The sequence below is a fragment of the Penicillium rubens genome, assembly GCF_028828025.1.
Source record: "Penicillium rubens strain IBT 27055 chromosome Unknown utg000002l_segment0_segment0, whole genome shotgun sequence".
Classification (NCBI taxonomy): Eukaryota; Fungi; Ascomycota; class Eurotiomycetes; order Eurotiales; family Aspergillaceae; genus Penicillium; species Penicillium rubens.
Window position 1 is genome coordinate 6306109 of NW_026890600.1, and position 20217 is coordinate 6326325.

Below are 20217 nucleotides of genomic sequence, written 5' to 3' on the forward strand. Positions count from 1 at the left end.
GTGCGCACGAATACTCCATAGCCATTGGCGGTCCCACGGAACACACCCTTATTCTTTTGTGATGTCTCCTTTGTATTATGTTAGGCAGTTCAAAGTATATTAGTAGCCGATCTATCTACACATTGTAGATCAGCCTCTTGCAGAACTTGATCTCCACACTAGGCACCACTCCATCCCTCAAATACATACTTTGTCCGAAGTGAATACAATTTATCAACATGAGATGATTTATCAAACAACGTCACTTACTCTTCTTACACATGGGCCCATCCGTATCGATGCAGAATTTGCATCTCATTAATAATGCAAAGTTCCCCACGCTCTTCATTCCCAGCACCCGACACTCTCCAGCTGTCTATCCGCCTTCGAACTACTACTTCTTTCAACCACGTAGTGATACCCAACCGGCGTAGTCGATTAACCCACAGCCCTTGTAAAATCCGTTTCGCAGACAGCCAGTTCATCATCGGATGCGTAGCTGTATATGCGGCGCCACTATACCCAACCCTCACCAAAGGGTTCAAATAAACACCCTTTTCCACTGACAGTGGGTTGTCTGTGTGGATAAGACAGCACTCGGAGCCTTCAAGATGATACTCCGCTAGGGAATCGGGGATACCTCGGAAGTGAAGTGGGGAGCTGGCGATGAATGGATTTGCAGGCATCGCCACTGGAGATGTGTTAGTTTATTCACTTTATAGAATCGGGGTCAGCATACCCATCCCATTCCAACAACTCGCCACAGGGACAGGAGACATATTTTTCATTGCATGTCGCGATTCCGCAGAGCTGAAATAGGGCCACGTCTGCATAATAGATTCATGGCCCTTGCTATCCCGGAGAGCAAATGTGTCATAGTAGTCCGGAGGACTGGAGAAATCCAACGAGCAAGCAGCAGCGTATTCGCCGCCATTAGTATCGAGAAGTTTGAGGACGTCGCTCGGCTGGTCAACAAAAGATGGTCTTGGTTAGAATACACCTTCGCAGAAGACAAGCTGACTCGTACTCACCGTGAACACAACGTCATTCAGAAACAGAATTTTATCGAAAGTGATACCCTGCCGTGCGAGATCCTGCAGAGGCAACAAGCTCAAGTTCCGTATCCGCGCTAGATACGGCACTCGTCGTAGTTGTTTCTGCCCATCGGGAGTGCGAATCCAGTCCTCGCCATCTGCAGGTGCGGCTAATTCATCTTCATGTGTCACAGGCGACAAAGTGATATTCCGGGGTACCCGCATTCGTTCGAGTTCCCAGTCCAGTTCTCTCAATGCGCCTTTCGTGTTATCGTAGCTCCCGCTTTCGTATATGCTGATGAACACATTTTCACGACCAAGCTTCAAGACCAGCTGTGTGAGTGCCTTGCTCCAATGACTGCGTAGAATGAGCTCATTGTTCCAATTGATGCTTGCAATATATATCCGTTCTTGCTTCTGTGGCCGGCGTCGGAGCGCAGTATACTCGGCTTCGTAAATTCGGTGCTGAATCAGATGTATTTCGGCTAGATTCCATATCGCGAAGATTATAATCAGAGCCCGGGCGATGCGATACCGGAGGACTCGTCGGGAGGTGGACAAAATCGTCATGGAAAGCGAGGGTATTGGGGAGATTGGTGCTTTGGTGTCAACGTCGGGGTCGGTTGCGATGTGCGCGATATGGTCTTTTTGACATACATGACTGGAGATGTTCGAGAGACCCTGGATAGAGGATATTCAATATTGCTAGAAGGGAGAACTTGGCAATCAAGGGATGTTCCAAGATCAATGTGAGAATGTATACTTCCCAAAGCAGAAATATCAACGATGATCGTCGACGAAAGGAGTAAAACAGTTATTCGCCGATCGTCGTAAAGGAATTGTGACAGCCTGACTTTGAATCTTAATATGGTTGAACACACGCGGAAGTATAGAAATGGTTCCTATGTTAATCTGAACAAGACAAAAACAATGATGAAAAGTGGTATACAAGGGATGAAACCCAGGAAGAAGTCTCAACCCAGGAAATGCAAAATAGCCGTCATAACAACCGCAATGCCAGCTACTCTCTTGATGCCCAAATGGCACCGGTTGCCCGCCCCTGTCTGACTTGCCTCAGGAGCTAACGCCGTCGTACTAACTCCACCCTCAACCCACGGCTGCCCAGGCAGTGAATCCGAGCTCTCGCCGATCTCCGCCGCGCTAAGGAGCTGGTTTTCGAGCATCTCGCAGTCGAGCCGGTTATCGTTCTCGGGTATGCTGTTGGTGACAGAGATTGGCAGGTCAAAGACAGTATAATAGTCAATCCCATTCCAGCGGAAAGATTGGTGCATGGAAATGTTGTATGTCCCGCGTGCCGAGTCCTTTGAGCCAGAGTCGTCTCCCACGAGACACTCGGGCCAAATCCAGTTCACATGTTTGACGGTGGATGAGGGCTCCAGGTCCAAGATGGGACCGACGTAACTTGTGTTAGACGCGGGCTTTGTGCCGTTGGAGACGGTGAAGTTGTGCGACTCGGAGGTTAAGAAGAGTGTGATGTCGTGGAAGCGGGTGGACGAGTCGGGTTGAGTTGATGCCGGCCACGGTAGTTGGCCATTGCCGGACACGTCGATTGCAATTTGAAGGTTGTCTAGGAAATTAGCAAAGGGTCAATATATTCTGGTGTATTGACTTGCCTCCTCCGAGGGGCGTGTTAGGTTGTGGCGCATCGACAATTGCCAGTCCTGGCGTGTAGATTTGGCCGTTGACGATGGTGATGTTGACCATGCTTTCCAAGTCTAAGATTTTAATCCAGGTCTGTAGTAATTTTTTCTTCTTTTTCGCAGAAACACAACCTACGCTGTCGTGTTCTTATTCTTTTTGCGCTAAGGGGCTCATTTCCGACAGCTCCGCGGTTGTCCTTAGCGTATTGGGATTAATTTTATTTCTTCGGATCATTGGTCTGGCTATGTCTCGAAGTTGCTAATTATCCTTCCTCGATATTAATCCTAGTCAATAGGGGTACATGGCACATTTGACCACTGCTCATTTCAAACCTATATTTGGGAGGATATAGTCGTCTTCTCCGCGGTGCGTCATACCAGTCGATAGTGACCGAGTTATCATTGAGGTGTTTCTGTAGATCATGCTATATATTTTATATTTTATATACATCTTCTGACAAGAAACCCACAACGTTGTCCATGCCTTTCTTTCCCGTTTCTATCCACCTTACCCGAATCCCCCTTCGATATCGGCATTGTTCAACCTCATGTGTAATCAACGGCTATTGCTATTGTGTTTATTTTTGTACGTAGAATCAGGAATTACTCGAGTTGCTCCTCATTACTCTAGATATTTCATGTTTTTATTTTGGCGGAAATCATTGAAAGGAATATGAATTTTTGGATTGGTCAGTAGTACACTAGATCACCTAGTTGTTGAGCAAGTGTTGTCCACTTGCTGCGGCTTGATGATAGTGGTGGTAATAGGTGGTGCTTCTGGCATCACGGCATTATCCTCGACGGTAGACGATGGGGGGGGGAGGCGTGTTCAGCAGATGCCTGGCTCGGAGCCGCCAGGGCATCTTGGTTAGGTGTGATCACGGGCTCCTCATCCCAGTCCATGTCAATGTCTTCGTCGGTGACCAGTTCCATAGTATCCTGCGACCCATCTTCCTGCAGCGGGGCGGCGGCAAGTTCTTGGCCCTTGGGTGAACTAGCCCGCGACTGAGTATCGGTCCACTCGCTCGGAACGGCACGGTCGGACCCACTCAGAGTCGGCTCAGGGACAACATGCACCCTCCGAACTCTCTCAGTCCACAATGGCGTAGCGTGGGCTGACTTGATTTGGGCTGGCTCACTAGGAGCAGGCACACCCAAAACGTCGTCGGACACATTCACTCTAAGCGAGGTGGGCTCCGGGGCAGCTTGAGTCGGCTCGGGAACAGCGGGCTCACTCAAAGCTGCCTCAGTCCGCACCTGCTCGGTCTTGAAAGTGTCGATTTCATCCGAATCAGCTTGAGCCGGCTTCGGAACAGCGGGCTCACTCAAAGCTGAAGCGGGAAGAACCTGTTCAGTGGCCTCTAGGGCAACTCGAGTCAGCTGGGGAACAGCTAGCGCACTCATAGCTGCCTCAGTGGGCGCCTGCTCGGTATGCCGGGGCGACTAGAGGGATAGCGTAGGAGGAATGGGCTATGTCGGTGCCGTGATCCCGTGCGGGGGACCCTGGTTGTTGGTGTGGGGAATGGCGGGGGTGGGGGCACCCGCCATTTGAAACCCAATGACGCCGTTACGGCGGGCTGGTGCGTGTGGGTTTGCCATCACGAACTGCGAGATAGGTTAGATATGATGCTCGAAAGCTTTTGCAAAGTGACTGAACTCACTGTCTCGAAATGGCAAACAGAGACGCGAGAGAGGTTTGTAAGGGCCCAGAGACTGGGCACGAATCTATGCGACGATGCGTTAGAAAAGATAGACAGCTTACTCGGAAGGGTAGTTGGCACTAACCAGCAGATCTTTTGTGCACTTCGCAGATGAACCACGAAGGGAAAGGATGGGATCTGATGAAATCTCTGATGATAGAAAAAAGAAGAGAGGAGAAGAAGAAGAAGAAAAGAGAAGTTGAGAGCAAAGGGGGTGGGCGCGAATCTGTGCGAAATGCGTCGGGAAAAGGTAGCCGGGTTACTTGGAAGGTTAGTTGGGACTAACCATCAATGGCAATGGTATTGTCTCTTAGTAGATGCTTCTCAGGCTGAAAAGCAGATAGATCGAAAGAGACGATGATAAAATGGTTTCCTAGCGTCGAGGCCTAGGGCATAGGACGAGGTTTTGCCCTTCGGAGTTAGGCGACGGGAGAGAACGGAGGACGGAGGAAGGAAGAGGAAGGAGAAGCGAGTATTTATAGTCCTAGAAACCATGTTAGTAGAACACAAGGGGTAAGTAAGAATGAGACGAACTCACGAACGCAAGGCATGGGTATATATAGTGCCATTCGGTGAAGATGTGGAGATGTGGAGGGGTTGTAAGAAGAGAGAAGATGAAGAAGGAAGAAGATGGTATTTATAGCTCACAGTTCTAAGGACCACGAAATTACTCTGCTACCTGATACTTAGGGTATCTTCTTCGTTTATTATTTATCTATCCATCACGTCTTCACCTTGGTATGATCCATTTGGTAATCTCAGAGTATATATACAAACCTTCTATAAAGTGCGCATACAATACCTAGGTATATTCTAACCCGAAGATACATGTGTCTTTGTATATCACTCTACTCTCACTCTCATCTCAGTCTATTCTCACTCTCCTCTCTAGTCACTTACTGTACATTCTGCTATTATTCCTTACTTTTGTTCCTAATGATCTTTACTCATTATGTGAGTTAGCTAGGCTAGAAGACTGCCCACTTTTATCGTTCATTTTCGACTCGCAAGGTGTCTAGGGGAAATCATGGCAAGCCTACCAACAATTATCCTTGTTATTCAAGGTCTGAGGGCTGTTAAGCAAAGATGAGGATGATTTGCAGGCGAGTCTGGTCGGTTCAAGGCATCTACTTCAGATGCTAGTTGTATGTTGTTTGTCTGTACGTATGGAGCTATTACCTTGGTACATATTATGTTATGCTGATGTGCGTGTTATAGGTAAGATGTATCGTGTACATGTGAACCATAGCAAATGAAACGCTGGATTCCCGTATCAATTTCTCTTTCCTCTGCCTCCCCATTCACGTTAGTCAAGGCTAGGTGTCTATGGTAGATGATGCGCTTCATGGCTGGTCGGGGTACGATTTTGTAAATATGGCTCGGATATACCGGATTCGAAGTTAGAAGTTACTCCATTCTAGGTTATTCCATTGCAATGTTCACGAAAAGATGTCCTAAAGAGAAAGAGAACGGAACAAAAAGGTATCAAGCACGAAACATATTAGACGCGATCAAACAAACAGTAGCGAAAAGGCTTTTCCAGAAAATAGATATGGGGCAACAACCAGTGTCTTCACCATAAAGAAAAACTCTGGGACACAGAATGAGGAGAAAAGGATCACCGTTTGTCACCCCAGAGACCAACAATGCCAATAGAAAGCGCAATACCAGACAACCAAGTGCGCGCGCGGTGGAGCCGGCGCTCCCGGTCCATCTCGCGCTGAACGGTCTCGCCATTCAGGTCTTCCTCAGCCTCAACCACGACAAGGTCTTCATCCTTCTTTGTGGTCGAGTCCCGGACAAGGGAGAAGTGGGAAACGTCGCGGATGACAGCCGAGGCCCAGTTCTTGAAGCCGAGGTGACGGTTGAACCAGTAATCAACACCGTGGGCACCGATTGTAGAAAATGCCCACAGCCAGACCATGTATGGGTGTCGGCGGCGCGGAGAGGACAGGCACCATGCGAAACAGAAGCAGCTGTTGGTCAGGAAGGAGAGGCGCAGTGCATACCGGCGGGTTAGACGCTTCACTTCGTTTAGGGAGCGGGCGGCGGTTGTCGCTGTTGGAAGGAGCTGTAGAGCCGGGATTGTAATGTTTGATGTGGAGTAGGAGAGGCCCTATAAGTTTGAGAGGGGTTGTTAGTCTTGTTGGCCATATTTTATGATGCGATAGATGCGGTTGACGTACGGTAAGAAGACCGAGGGAGACAGTGCCAACAAACTTGCTGACGCTGATGGGACAGGCCATGTTGCAGAATAAAAAGCTAATCACTTGTCTCGGATTTTGTATTCAATGAAAACAACGAAGTCCGAAATTGGTTGAGTCGAATATTCGCGTCAACAATGCAAAGAAGAGAGACGGTTCTTTTTCGGTGACGTCGCGGTCCGCCCACACGCCAGCCAATCAGCGGGTGGCCTTTCTTCATCGCAATGAGAGGAATCTATATGTTTTTTCTATGATAGATTAGTGGCACTATATCGACGTCTATGTGTATATATATGAGAACGTTTTATCACTGGCCAATTTTCACGGTGTATATGGAACGACAGGAAAACAAACCTTCTCCTCCTGGAACTCTTGCGAACTTATCTTTTACATTGGTCCCCGCGTAAGCAACAAAGGTTCCAGTTTCGGAACTAACTTCTGGTGATTCCATATGTGCAGCTGGCGAATTACTGGAACAGAGAAAAGGTCCCAAAGTACGGGGTGCCCCAACACATACTTCGCATTAGTGCTGGGCCCGAGAACAGTGACCAACTGTTAGCAACTGTCGCCAAGGCACTTAAGGAAGTGGAGCTGTTTGAGTCGCAAAACACTGCCTAGCTTGTTGATTTTTGAGAGCGCAGTCTAGTAGATAGCCAATTCGCTTTAGAAAAATAGATGTACGTATACACGTTTGCGAATAGCAGCAAAATAGTTCCCTTGACTCTGAAATAGTCGGATACATGTATGCCTGGACACCTAGATACGGGCTGATACAGTCTATGAAGAATGAATGAATCCCTAGAGCGTGATGAAGGCGCGATACACAGATAATGAGGACTGAGTACCACTATCATTCCCTACATACAGCGTATCAAAGAAAGTGTTGGCTGTAACAGCTTTGGGATAATTCCTCAAAAGCTTCCAAGGTGGCATATTCGCATAATATCTTATGCATTACAAACTTGGGCGCATAAAGTTCATAAATGCATAAATCCGTGAAGCCGAGGTCCGACTGTGGGGAAACGGGTGTCATTAAATCACCTGGGGCCGACCTCCTGAACGTCCCTAAGTCCCCCACAATCTTTAGACTGAGTTATCCAGGGGTGTACATAGTAACCAGAATGCCGCTGCCCAAGACAGAATACTTGAGTGACTCCTGGAAGGATGGGATCTTCGGTAAGCTCTCTTCTAGCCCGTCGCCACCGCACCCACGCTAATTCCTGATCCAGCAAACAAGGTCGTCTTCTGCACAGGTGGCGCCGGCACTATCTGTAGTGCCCAGGTCCGGGCCTTAGTACACCTGGGTGCCAACGCCTGCATCATTGGCCGTAATGTAGAGAAGACCGAGCGCGTTGCCCAGGACATCGCGACAGCGCGACCCGGTGCCAAGGTGATTGGCATTGGTTCCGTGGACGTACGCAAGCTCGAGAATTTGCAGCAAGCAGTTGAGCGCTGTGTCAAGGAGCTAGGAGGAATTGATTTCGTCATGTACGTTGATATAGTAACTTGACGGCAGTCTTCCATTCTCAATACTGATAGTATCCGACAGTGCTGGAGCGGCGGGTAACTTCCTCGCCTCCATCGAGCAACTCTCGGTCAACGCTTTCAAATCAGTAATGGATATCGACGTCTTGGGCTCTTATAATACCCTCAAGGCGACCCTTCCGTACCTAAGGGAGTCAGCGAGCAAGCACAGAATGGACTCAACGACTCGTGAGTGCACCATTGGGTGAATCCCGAACCTCTGTCTATCGTTGCAACTGACAATCCTTCAGTTCAACCATCACCGGTTGGAACCGGTGGAAGAATCATCTTCGTCAGTGCCACCATTCACTATCGGGGTATGCCTTTCCAGAGCCATGTATCGGTTGCCAAAGCTGGTATCGATGCCTTGTCGCACAGTGTCGCAATCGAGTATGGTCCTCGCGGTTTGACTTCCAATATTATTGCGCCCGGTCCTATTGCGCAAACTGAGGTTAGTATAACCCTCAACAGTGTTATGCGTATGGTAAAAATTGGTCCACTTACCATTCTGCAGGGTTTGGAACGCCTGCTACCAGCAGATGCCCTAGAGGCTTACACCAAGGCCCAGCCGCTGGGCCGCTTCGGCCATGTCCGCGACATCGCCGATGCCACGGTGTATCTTTTCTCAGACACTGGCAGCTATGTCAGTGGTCAAACGCTTGTTGGTGAGTTGTCAGATAACAACAACGTGATGGACGCTCCATACTGACACTAAACAGTTGATGGTGCAAACTGGCGCATGTCAGCAGGCGGTGCTTCCGGTGGGAGCCTTTCTTACCCAGACTTTTTACTTTCGGGAGATGAAGTACCCAACGTGACCGGCAAGAAATCTAAGCTTTGAGCTACTGAAATCATGCACAAGATATTGATAATACATCGGATCATTTTGGATAGATAACACTACGTATAACTACACTGGATTTGACAGATAGATATTATATCCATTCATGACATTTCTGATGTTGTCGCCTTGACTAGATCAACCCAAGTTGCTGTTATCGCATGCCCAAAGTGCTGTGCCCTGTCTTCACTCTGCAAAGCACTCCTCCCGACACTTGTATGTGTGACAATACTATATAGCAAACCCAAAGCGAGCCGTGCTCCATAGACGCTAAGATGGTGCAATGGCTTTCTTCACCGTTGCTAGCTGAGGAGCGGGGAAGGCATGGATAGACTCTGTTATTTAGGCTTGGGAACAAGATTTCCCCGTTTGAATGGATGTCTTTCTTCATGTTGTGGAAACGTCATCTTCACAGATGCCCCTTGCCTGTATAATTGGGTGTTGGGTGGTTTTCGAAATTATGAAACCAATAGGGGTGAATCGTCACATTGAACATCCTTCGCTGGCGGATCAGACCACTTGCCGGATGTTTGCTGCGAGGGCTGCTGGTAGTTTGAAGCTTCCTGGGCGTCTGGACAGGGGATCTGAAGCGGAAACAGTGTCAGTCTCCTTTGCACGACAGATATTTTGAGGAATTCGGCAAAATGAGACGCTTACCTTCACCCCGTACCGATGAGAAAATCAAGTGGAATGGGATCCCTGCCATGGGAAGATCAACGGGTATGACTACAAAGGTCTCGTATCGCGGTTGAGGGTCTGTTAGAGACAGTTCGGTTGTTAGATCATCAATTGCGTCAACTGGGACATGAGATCTTGGGGAAATGGTCCAATGTCGATTTTGACATTTGGGTCGTTTCGCTTGATGGAGTATCTCCATGATGCGAAGGCCGTCGTGTGATTGTGCAATGTAGGCTAATTCAGGTGGCCGCGTCTGCTTTGACTCAAGCGTAGATCCCCACGGACAGCTTGCTGGTTGGTGGCCGGTGCTTGGTTCGCTTGACGGATCCGGCCCGTACCGTGCTCGTATGTATTCCATGTGCTGTTGTGGGGCCGAGGGACCGCCCATCCCCCCAAAACGGCTCTAGGGGATATGATTTTTCTGTTAGCAATGACTCCCAGTGTAGGAGGGCTTGAAACCCAGTATAATCATATGCCAGAACAGTAGAACCCACAAAAGCGTGCAGATCGTCCCGTGAATGCGTGACGACGAGAGTCGGGGCAGGACAACTTTTTTGACCAAGAATCATGGTGACAGTAGCCCCCGCCATGACTATATTTTAGAACGTAAGTAGACCTGGCGGTACGCAATCGCCAAGACTTCCAAGCTTTCGTTAGACCATGGAAGGAAAATCTACTCGGTAAACCGAGTGCACTGGCCTTCGGCAGGCCGAGAACAATTTAGCCGCAACCACATGGCGCAGATCTCGAGGGCATGTATGTCAGCGAGCTACTGCTGGGAATCTCTACGTAGAGCTAACTCTAGAAAAGGTACAATTGAATAGACACATATTCAGAAAAGATGTAGACTGTATTGCTGGATGAGACATCCTATTCCTAGAAAAAGAGCATTCAAGGGACCAATGAGACATCCCATTGTTCTCTTTATTGGAGATCTCATAATAGCCATTGTTGGAGAAAGACCCTGCCATCAATAAACAATGGGGAGCCTATTGATTGGTCTCAGGAGGTGAGACCAAGCCATTGAGCAGGTCATTGACCCAGAAGGTGCCAGAGCCTCACCAACACGTCGCGTGTCGAGGCCTACCTATATCTTCTCCCCTTTCCTCTCAACTTCTCTTTCTTCTTCTCCTCCTCTCTTCTTTTTTTCCATCATCAGAGATTTCATCAGATCCCATCCTTTCCCTTCGTGGTTCATCTGCGAAGTGCCCAAAAAAACTGCTGGTTAGTGCCAACTCCCCGTCCGAGTAAGCTGTCTACCTTTTCTAACGCGTCGTCGCATAGATTCGCACAAGAAATCTCCCCCCGCGTGCCTGTTTGCGTTGCCATTTTCGAAATTGTGAGTTCAGTTACTTTGTAAGCAATTTTTTGAGCATCATATCTAACCTGTCTCGCAGTTCGTAATGGCAAACCAGCAGAGATCAACCCGCCGTAACGGCGTTATCGGGTTTCAAATGGCGGGTGCCCCCACCCCCGCCATCCCGTCCCTCAACAACCAGGGTCCCCCGCACGGGATCACCCCCCTGGTGGGCCCCGACACAGCCCGTTCCTCCCCCTTGGTGTCCGACCACGACAGACATCGCGCGGAGTCACCGCGTTGAGCGCAAGTCTGGCGGATGCCGAGGCGACTATTTCTCGCCAGGAGAGCGAGCAGAACAACACCGGGTCCCAGGTGTCTGCTCTGCGATCCCAAGTGGCGACCCATCGCACCACTCGGTTTGTTGATCAAGCGCATATAGATGCCTTGATCAACCGGTCTTACAACGACCGGGCTCGCGACATCGACCGCCAATTCCGGATCCTGGAGGACCGATTGGACCAGGTGTCTGAAGAACTCGAGCGCGCTGAAGGAAACAAAGCTGCCCTCCAAGGTCTTCAGTACGCCCTCCAAAAGGACCGGCACGATGTCCAGGATCTGCGACAGATAGTCGCAGCCGCTGAATTCAACCTGCAGCGCCAACAACGCCTTGCGGGTGCCGAGGACCGAATGAAAGGCCTCGCCAGGAACCTCAACCTCATGCTTGCCGCGGCCATGCAAGCCACAAGGGACAGTCAGGTGCGGGCTCGCAGTGCTCCGACTGCTGAGTCCACCACCAACCCTGTGGGTATTGCGCGTCGTCACGTCGTGGGAAGCCAGGAACCAGGCTCCCATGGGCATGCATCTGATTTCCACCCGCAAGAGCTCGGCAAAGGGAAGGCTCGTGACCCGGGACCGCTCCTCTCTGAGGGTCCCGGTGCTGGTAGTGACGCCGAGTCCGTCGTCGACGATGGCGACTGCTCGATGAGGTCGCGGTCTGAAAGCCCTAGCGTGCTTTCCGACGTGATGTCATTGGACAGCCGCAGATCGTCGCGGGCTAGCTCACCCAAGGGCCAAGAACTTGCCGCCGCCCCGCTACAGGAAGATGGGTCGCAGGATACCATGGAACTGGTTACGGACGAAGACGTTGACATGGACTGGGATGAGGAGCCCGTGATCACAATCAATCAAGATGCCCTGGCGGCTCCGAGCCAGGCATCTGGTGAACACGCCTTCCCCCTCCATCGTCTACCGTCGAGGAGAATGCCGTGATAGTTCCTGGTCTGGCCTCTAACGCCGCCCCCTCCCTCTCTGATATTGCCCGCCCGGATCCCTCTGATATTGCCCGCCCGGATCCCTCTGATATTGTCATACCGGATGCCCCTGTTGAACCCTTGAAGCCAGCCAAAAGCCGAGGCCGCCCACATGTGCGCAAGCAATACGCACGAAATGCACGATACCAGCCATACCAACGGCGCTCTGTGCGTCGTGTCCGTCGTACCCGTCGTACCCGTCGTGTCCGTCGTGTCAGTCCTACCCGTCCTACCCGTCCTACCCGTCCAGTCAGTCCTACCCGTCCTACCCGTCCAGTCAGTCCTACCCGTCGTGCCCGTCGTGTCAGTCCTACCCGTCGTGCCCGTCGTGTGCCCCAGATGGCATTCGAGTCCGTCAACATGCCAGTGCGCAAACGGACAGCTGGCGTGGACAATTCGAGCGGGGATGAGCCTACCCGCAAGAAGAGGGCCACGGACAATATTATCGCAAGCAACGGATCCCGGTTGCTTGCGATATCAGACAGCTACACATGTCACACTGCTGTGAAAGTGGAAGTGCCAGTCATGAGTGTGCCAGCTGTTACGCAGCCAGCTCAGACCGATTTCAAGTACACTGAGGGTGTCTCAACCGAGCAGGTGCCGACTGAGGCAGCTATGAGTGAGCCAGCTGTCTCTAAGCCAACTCAAGCTGCCTCGGAGACCACCGAGCAGGTTCTTCCCGCTTCAGCTTTGAGCGAGCCCGCTGTTCCCAAGCCGGCTCAAGCTGATTCGGACGAAATTGACACTCTCAAGACCGAGCAGGTTCTTCCCGCTTCAGCTTTGAGCGAGCCCGCTGTTCCCGAGCCGACTCAAGCTGCCCCGGAGCCCACCTCGCTTAGAGTGAATGTGTCCGACGACGTTTTGGGTGTGCCTGCTCCTAGTGAGCCAGCCCAAATCAAGTCAGCCCACGCTACGCCATTGTGGACTGAGAGAGTTCGGAGGGTGCGTGCTGTTCCTAAGCCGACTCCGAACAGATCAGACCGTATCGTCCCGGTCCAGCGCACTGAGTACATTCAGAGTGTGCGTGCTGTCCCTGAGCCGACTCTGAATGGGTCCGACTGTGCCGTTCTGAGCGAGCGGACCGATACTCAGTCGCGGACACAGGCGATGCCCACAATGCGCTTTCGCAGGGTTGAACGTCGGCCAAACTTTTACAAAGCCCTGAAGGGGTTGCAGGTCACAGCAACCTCTCGGAGGCGCTCCACCTCTTCCCTGGTGGCCAGCCCCGAAGACGCTTCGGCAGAAAATGCCGTTGCAACAGGGGCAGATTCCCGTGCGGGGGTTTCGGAAGGCGCCAAGAGGGTCGAGGATGCCGAAGACCCAAATTGCAGCGCTCAAAAGACTGCAGGAAACGTACAGGAGGAAATGGGCGGAGAAGACGCAGCGACTTCTGGTCTTCAAATGCCAGGAGCTTGGCCTTCCGACCCACCTGTCATCACTGCGTCTGGCGAGTCAGACATGCATGAGGGCTCGGATCTATTGCGGGTACTATGGACAGGAACTCGATGGGCCTCCTTTGGTGTATTCGCTATGGTGATGGTGACTCTGCTGTCGTCCCCATTGTGGCTAGGTCACCTCGAACACCTTGCGTACGCCTTTGAGGGCCCAGAGAAGTTCCTGGAGGAACTGCGCGAGGAGTATGGCTATGTTCCACTCTTGGAGTGGATTATCCATGTCATCTTGCGTAGTTTTGCCGGAGACCGGACATTGTTCGGTTGATGGCAACTGACAATCCAACAATGATGCTTCTATTGCAAGGCAGGAAGCTGGCAAGTCCGACGATTGCCGCTTCACCTGCACAAGTGCAATTACACACACCTGTTGCGGACCCTTCGGGGTCATGTATGATGTCTTCGATATGATATATAACCATATTTATATCGCACCCACTGCCTACCCAGGAAACTGGGTAGATCATCTATGGTGGGGTCAGAGTGATATATTAGATGGCCATGAAGCAACAGAGTCCGATACGGGACACCGCGAGCGTGTCCAGCAGGCTGACCATGCCACCATCAGCAACCGTCAGCTCCTGGGAGTGGAGAACATTACATGATCTCCTAGGAGCTGGCACGGTGGCACAAACCATGCCATCTATATGGTCAGCCTGCTGGACACGCAGCAGGAACAACGCGCCAGCCCCTGGGAGACGGGATATCACCTCCCGGGGGCTGGCAATACAGCACAACAGCTACCACCTGCGTGTCCAGCAGGCTGACCATGCCACCACCAGCAACCGCCAGCTCCTGGGAGTGGAGAAGATTATATGATCTCCCGGGAGCTGGCACGGTGGCACAAACCATGCCATCTACATGGTCAGCCTGCTGGACACGCAGGAGGAACAACGCGCCAGCCCCTGGGAGACGGGGATGTCATATCATCTCCCGGGGGCTGGCAATACAGCACAACAGCTGCCACCTGCGTGTTTAGCAGGCTGACCATGCCACCTTGCAACCGCCAGCTCCTGGGAGTGGAGAAGATTATATGATCTCCCGGGAGCTGGCACGATGGTCCAAATACCACCTGCATGGTCAACCTGCTGGACACGCAGGAGGAACAACGCGCCAGACCCTGGGAGACGGGGATGTCATATCATCTCCCGGGGGCTGGCAATATAGCACAACATCTGCCACCTGCGTGTCTAGCAGGCTGACCATGCCACCTTGCAACCGCCAGCTCCTGGGAGCGGAGAGCATTACATGATCTCCCGGGAGCTGGCACGATGGTCCAAATACCACCTGCATGGTCAACCTGCTGGACACGCAGTAGGAACAACTCGCCAGCCCCTGGGAGACGGAGATATCATATCATCTCCCGGGGGCTGACAACACCAACAGCGCGCCAGCCCATGGGAGATAGGACCATTATATGATCTCCCAGGGGCTGGCAATGGCACGACACATGCCACTGCACGTTCAGCAGGCTGACTATGCCACTTTACAATGGCACAAACACGCTTCGATGCCATCTGCATAGTCAGCCTGCTGAACAGCCAGCCCCTAGGAGATGGGACCATTATATGATCTCCTAGGGGCTGGCAACACCAACAGCGCGCCAGCCTCTGGGAGCGGGGACCATTATATGATCTCCCAGGGGCTGGCAATGGCACAACAGCTGCCACCTGCGTGTTTAGCAGGCTGACCGTCCTACCTTCAGAAACCTCCAGCATGGCCAGCCTGTTAAACACGCCAGCCCCTGGGAAATGGGACCACCATGATCTCCTAGGGGCTGGCAACACCAACAGCGCGCCAGCCTCTGGGAGCGGGGACCATTATACGATCTCCCAGGGGCTGGCAATGGCACAACAGCTGCCACCTGCGTGTTTAGCAGGCTGGCCATCCTACCTTCAGAAACCTCCAGCATGGCCAGCCTGTTAAACACGCCAGCCGCTAGGAAATGGGACCATTATCATCTCCTAGGGGCTAGCAACACCAACATCGCGCCAGTCTCTGGGAGCGGGGACCATTACATGATCTCCCAGGGGCTGGAAATACGGCATAAAAGCTGCCGCCTGTGTGTTTAGCGGGCTGACCATGCCACCTTCTGCAGCCGCCAGCTCCAGGAGCGGAGAGCATTACATGATCTCCTACGAGCTGGCACGATGGTCAGCCTGCTAGTCACGTAGCAGGAACAATGCGCCAGCCTCTGGGAGCGGGGAACATTATTTGATCTCCCAGGGGCTGGCGTGTTCAGCAGGCTGACCATGCCACCTTCTAGAGCGACTGCGCCAGCTCCTGACAGTGGAGAGATTACATGATCTCCTAGGAGTTGGCCTTATGGTCAGCCTTCTGAACCCGCCGATTCAACAACAACCCGCCAGCCCCTAGGAGATGGGGACATCAAATGTTCTCCTAGGGGCTGGCACCATGACATGATCAATAGGCCAGCTCCTGGGCGTGGGGAACATTATTTGATCTCCCAGGGGCTTGCAATAGCACAAGAGCTGCCACCTGCGTGTTCAGCAGGCTGACTATGCCACTTACAATGGGGCAAACACGCTTCGATGCCACCCGTATAGTCAGCCTGCTGAACAGCCAGCCCCTGGGAGATGGGACCATTATATGATCTCCCAGGGGCTGGCAATGGCACAAACACGATTTGATGCCACCTGCATAGTGAGCCTGCTGAATTCGCCAGTTCGTCCATGTTGTCAGCCCCTAGGACTTGGGGACATCAAATGATATCCTGGGAGCTGACACGAGCAACAGGCGAGCTCTCGGTAGTGGGGGACATTATACAATCTCCCGGGGGCTGGCAACATGGCATGAACACAATCCAATGCGGTCTACATATGTTCAGCAGGCTGACCGTGCCAATGCGCAACAATCACCAGCTCCTAGGAACGGGAATATCAGTTGATTTCCTAGGAGCTGGCATCATGGCACCTGCGCAATGAGCAGGCTGATGGTAGGAACTTGCAACAACCGTCAGCTCCTGGAAACTGGGAGCATTTTATGGTCTCCCGGAAGCTTGAAAACCTGATACTGCAGTATGCGCCTTGGTCCTACTATTCACCAGGCCGTGCACATTTCGCACTCGGCGAAAGCCCACGCCACCATCAACATTGTGACTCGTCACCTTGAAATGTATGATGCAGTATCACATATAACCCAGAGCTCTCAGGAGATGCCATGCCAACTCCTGGTAGCTGAAAGCGACGTGCAAACCGGATTATGCTGTGATATACGGAGTACGGCCATCAGCAATATTTCGAGCGCATACCCTATACGCTTGGAACTGGAGTCGTCGCCATCTTCCATTTTACAAAAGATTATGGCAACAATACCACATTGTATGCCACTCGGTGTTCCTCTGAGAGGGTCTTTGAGCCTACGCATCCAAACACGAATCTCCAAGCTCGGGAGATGCCGCCAACACAGTCAGCAGGCTGACTATCAGCCATCCACCAATCACAGCACGAGCCACGCAGGAGCTGGCGTCACCCACTCCACTTCCCGCTGAAAGAAGATCACTTATCTCCATACCCCCTCGAGATATTGTTCATCACGCTGTTGAGTCTACCTGTCTCATCAAATTTAAGGAGGGAAGCATCGCCTTGCTTCTGACTTACATTTTGCCTCCACCTTGGTTTCCTTCCATCGCCATGTTCGTGCGCTCCGTCTTGCTGGGTGGCGCCGCTGCCCTTGGCGCCAGTGCGATGCTCGTCGTCCCCGAGATGGAACCTAAAGTCGATATGATTGAAGATGGGTTTGTGAATGTTCACCCTATGCTTTTGGAGGACGTTCATCATGCGATTGTTGACCTGCCCTGCTCTGAATGTCCTCTGCGTGAAACCAACGACGAAGGTGTTGTTACCTGGGCGGAGGGCAAACCATCCTCTCTGGTAAGCATGATAGAATCCGTTTATTCATTTGAACTAGCTAACAGACCCCGGTAGACTCTGGATTTCTCGATCGAAGACAACTGCCTGCTGGCCAACGGCCGCCAAATATTCCCACCGGCCCCGCCTATTCCAATTCTTGCTGTACAACAAAATGAAGAGGGAGAGGACTCCAACCCAATGCCTGTTGGCTATGCCCTTGAGATCATGCCGATGGCCGCACCGTCTGACGAGCCGGGCTATGAACTCCTGGATATCCGATTCACTGTCCTCGACCTCGAGACCCACCCAGTCCCTGTCGATACCGTTGCGATCACCGTTCTACAGGATCCCAACGGCGAGCTCTTCATCGCCCGGACTGAAATTGAAAACACCACTCCTGCCTCCGACCGCTTGTCCTGGAAGGAGTGCAACGGAAAGGCCAAATGCCTGCAGGAACTTCTGGTCTCTCGTATTCGAGGCCTGTTGGCTGGCGCCAAAGCTCGTGTTATGGGCATGACCAAAACCGGCCGCAAGAGCTGCCATGGCAAACACAAGGGCAAGACAATGGGCCACTATGAACAAGGCCACGACGGTATGCCTTTCCCTTTCCCGCCTCCTTTCGGGGAAGACGGTCGCCACCATGCCCACGCCCACGGCTCCGCTCGTCCCCATCATCACCACCCATACCACGGCGCTTTCGCCCGCACTTTCTCTCGCATTGTGCACTTTATCGTTATCCCGGCTGTTTTGGGTGTCCTGGCTGGATTGACCGCCAGTGCCATTGGCATGCTGGTCGGCCAGGCTGTGGTTTTCCTCTGGCAACGCTACCGCGGCACCACTTCTTCGGAGCACAAGGCCGCCTGGGAGGACGGCGAGGCCTGTGAAAAGCAGGGCCTCGTGACCATTCCTCGTCCGTCCGAGGAGGTCCTTCCTGAATACACTGGGCCTTCTCGGAACCGAGCCTCACTCGATAAGATTTAAAAAAAAGAAAAAGAAAAAAAAAAAAAAAAAAAAAAACAAAACATGGAAAAAAAAAGAAAGAACACACGAAACAAAAAAGAAAACAGAGAAAAAAAAAATGAAGAACACATTGATCTTGTCAAGCCCGCTGTCTTATTCGAGGGCCATTATCAGCCTGTCTGGACAGTGCTCAATTTCTCAGCTGGGGTTTCCTTCCTACGAAAAGTGCTCACGCAAATACACTGATTTCCCGAAACCCGACGACCGCTTAACAAACACAATACAAAATACACCTGGGCAACATACACTCCTTCAAGTCCTCTTTCAAGGGTCATCACCGGCCACCTCCAGACTGGCCTTTCAATATCTTTCCTTTGAATGATCCACCGCAAAACACACGCTTCTCTCACACCAGCGGTGAACTTGACAAGATGACTATCAATGACAAGCAAAAAAACAAAAAAACAAAAGAAAAAAGAAAAAAGAAAAAGAAAAATCTACTGTCTCCGACCAAGAACGGTCACTAGGGTTGGCTCTCCACCGTCAATCCTCATAAATACACCAGACCTTGTGGTGCCAAAGGACCACTCGAAGGAACAAGACAAAACCTTGGAACAGCAAGACAGAACAAGACGAAACATGGGGCACAACCCGACACAAGACACAACAACACAAGCCATGGATCATCAAGCACAAGACATGACCAACCACACAAGCAAAAATAAAACAAGTGCAAGGACCAAAAGAAGGGCCCTGCTATCCTTGGGCACCAGCAATTGGCAGCCGGACTGGTCTTTCCACTCATTCGCCGGGCCAATCGGCCGGGAAACACCGAGCCATCATACTCAACGGTCATCGACAAGAACAAAGCAGTCCACAAAAAAATAAAAAGAAAAAGAAAAATCCACGAAGTTCTGTTGTCGTTGATACCCTTGGCCACACAACCTGTCCGGCGGCACTTTCCACTTTACCCACGGCCAAACCCACGCATGCCATGCTGAACCTTCAGGTCACTCGACAAGAACACCAACAAGACAAAACAAAAAGAGTTCCGCTGTCGTCTCACCCAGACATGCCCATCATCAGCTACACTAGGCTCTCCACCTCTTTTCCGCCGTCAATCCACATGGTTGCAGTTAGCCCTATGAAGCTCGAGGTCAATCGACAAGAACAAAAGACAAAAAGAAAACAATGACAATAGTTTCCGCTGTCGCTTGGTCCACTTTCCCAGGGCCAAAAAGATCCACGTTCACGCCTTGTTGAAGCTCCGGTCACTCGACAAGAACGAAATCAACAGACAAAGAAGCAAAGGAAGACCAAGTTCCTCTGTCGTGTTCCTCTGTCGTTTGGCCTATGCCGATCACTTGCCAAGCCAGCTCTGTCTTCTCTTTCCTCAACAGTCGATGCTTTTTGGTGCTTCTTACAGGGCCCTCTGTCACCCGAAAATCATGGGCGGTTCTGCCGTCTCTTGATTGAGGTCCAATTCCACTTGCACAGTCTGCATAGTGCTGAGTCAATGTCATATGCTTGTTCGCTCATAGTGAGCTATCCCACACCCAATTTTCAATGGCCAATGATTGCCTTGAGCTTGATTTTGTTCAAATCTTGTTTCGTGCCAAATTATCCTTTTGCCCTTGCCTTTTTGTCAATGTCTTGTTCTATTCCTGGATCTTGTCTTGTTCCAGTCTGTTCTTGCTCTCATT

At 51.4% G+C, this 20217-nt stretch overlaps 10 protein-coding genes across 10 annotated transcripts; 5 read left to right on the forward strand and 5 right to left on the reverse strand.

Moving 5' to 3' along the window:
• Positions 1-254: 254 nt before the first annotated feature.
• N7525_004868 (glycosyltransferase family 69 protein) lies at positions 255-2680 on the reverse strand (the record flags this gene model as incomplete). The annotated part of the gene is made up of 5 exons (XM_002565379.2): positions 255-670; positions 719-944; positions 1011-1694; positions 2114-2601; positions 2644-2680. The coding sequence occupies 5 exons, from the start codon at positions 2678-2680 to the stop codon at positions 255-257; spliced, it is 1851 nt and encodes a 616-aa protein (XP_002565425.2).
• Positions 2681-3457: 777 nt separating this feature from the next.
• On the reverse strand, positions 3458-4078 carry N7525_004869 (uncharacterized protein; the record flags this gene model as incomplete). Its single annotated transcript, XM_002565377.2, has 1 exon — positions 3458-4078. One exon carries the CDS (start codon positions 4076-4078, stop codon positions 3458-3460), a length of 621 nt encoding a protein of 206 aa, XP_002565423.2.
• Positions 4079-5992: 1914 nt separating this feature from the next.
• Positions 5993-6620, reverse strand: N7525_004870 (uncharacterized protein; the record flags this gene model as incomplete). Its single annotated transcript, XM_002565376.1, has 2 exons — positions 5993-6490; positions 6561-6620. The coding sequence occupies 2 exons, from the start codon at positions 6618-6620 to the stop codon at positions 5993-5995; spliced, it is 558 nt and encodes a 185-aa protein (XP_002565422.1).
• A 1079-nt stretch (positions 6621-7699) lies between these two features.
• Positions 7700-8943, forward strand: N7525_004871 (SDR family oxidoreductase; the record flags this gene model as incomplete). Its single annotated transcript, XM_002565375.1, has 6 exons — positions 7700-7754; positions 7808-8066; positions 8128-8291; positions 8354-8553; positions 8617-8767; positions 8822-8943. 6 exons carry the CDS (start codon positions 7700-7702, stop codon positions 8941-8943), a joined length of 951 nt encoding a protein of 316 aa, XP_002565421.1.
• A 458-nt stretch (positions 8944-9401) lies between these two features.
• Positions 9402-10211, reverse strand: N7525_004872 (uncharacterized protein; the record flags this gene model as incomplete). The annotated part of the gene is made up of 3 exons (XM_061213199.1): positions 9402-9514; positions 9601-10024; positions 10116-10211. The coding sequence occupies 3 exons, from the start codon at positions 10209-10211 to the stop codon at positions 9402-9404; spliced, it is 633 nt and encodes a 210-aa protein (XP_061070220.1).
• An 807-nt stretch (positions 10212-11018) lies between these two features.
• N7525_004873 (uncharacterized protein) lies at positions 11019-13950 on the forward strand (the record flags this gene model as incomplete). The annotated part of the gene is given in 3 exon segments (XM_061213200.1): positions 11019-11180; positions 11198-12140; positions 12194-13950. Coding segments are annotated over 3 exon segments (2862 nt in total), but the record flags the coding sequence as incomplete, so codon positions are not given.
• Positions 13951-14183: 233 nt separating this feature from the next.
• On the forward strand, positions 14184-14501 carry N7525_004874 (uncharacterized protein; the record flags this gene model as incomplete). The annotated part of the gene is made up of 1 exon (XM_061213201.1): positions 14184-14501. The coding sequence occupies one exon, from the start codon at positions 14184-14186 to the stop codon at positions 14499-14501; it is 318 nt and encodes a 105-aa protein (XP_061070222.1).
• Positions 14502-15398: 897 nt separating this feature from the next.
• Positions 15399-15608, forward strand: N7525_004875 (uncharacterized protein; the record flags this gene model as incomplete). The annotated part of the gene is made up of 1 exon (XM_061213202.1): positions 15399-15608. The coding sequence occupies one exon, from the start codon at positions 15399-15401 to the stop codon at positions 15606-15608; it is 210 nt and encodes a 69-aa protein (XP_061070223.1).
• Positions 15609-16106: 498 nt separating this feature from the next.
• On the reverse strand, positions 16107-16377 carry N7525_004876 (uncharacterized protein; the record flags this gene model as incomplete). The annotated part of the gene is given in 2 exon segments (XM_061213203.1): positions 16107-16201; positions 16215-16377. The coding sequence occupies 2 exon segments, from the start codon at positions 16375-16377 to the stop codon at positions 16107-16109; spliced, it is 258 nt and encodes an 85-aa protein (XP_061070224.1).
• A 958-nt stretch (positions 16378-17335) lies between these two features.
• N7525_004877 (uncharacterized protein) lies at positions 17336-18535 on the forward strand (the record flags this gene model as incomplete). Its single annotated transcript, XM_002565373.1, has 2 exons — positions 17336-17575; positions 17630-18535. 2 exons carry the CDS (start codon positions 17336-17338, stop codon positions 18533-18535), a joined length of 1146 nt encoding a protein of 381 aa, XP_002565419.1.
• Positions 18536-20217: the final 1682 nt, after the last annotated feature.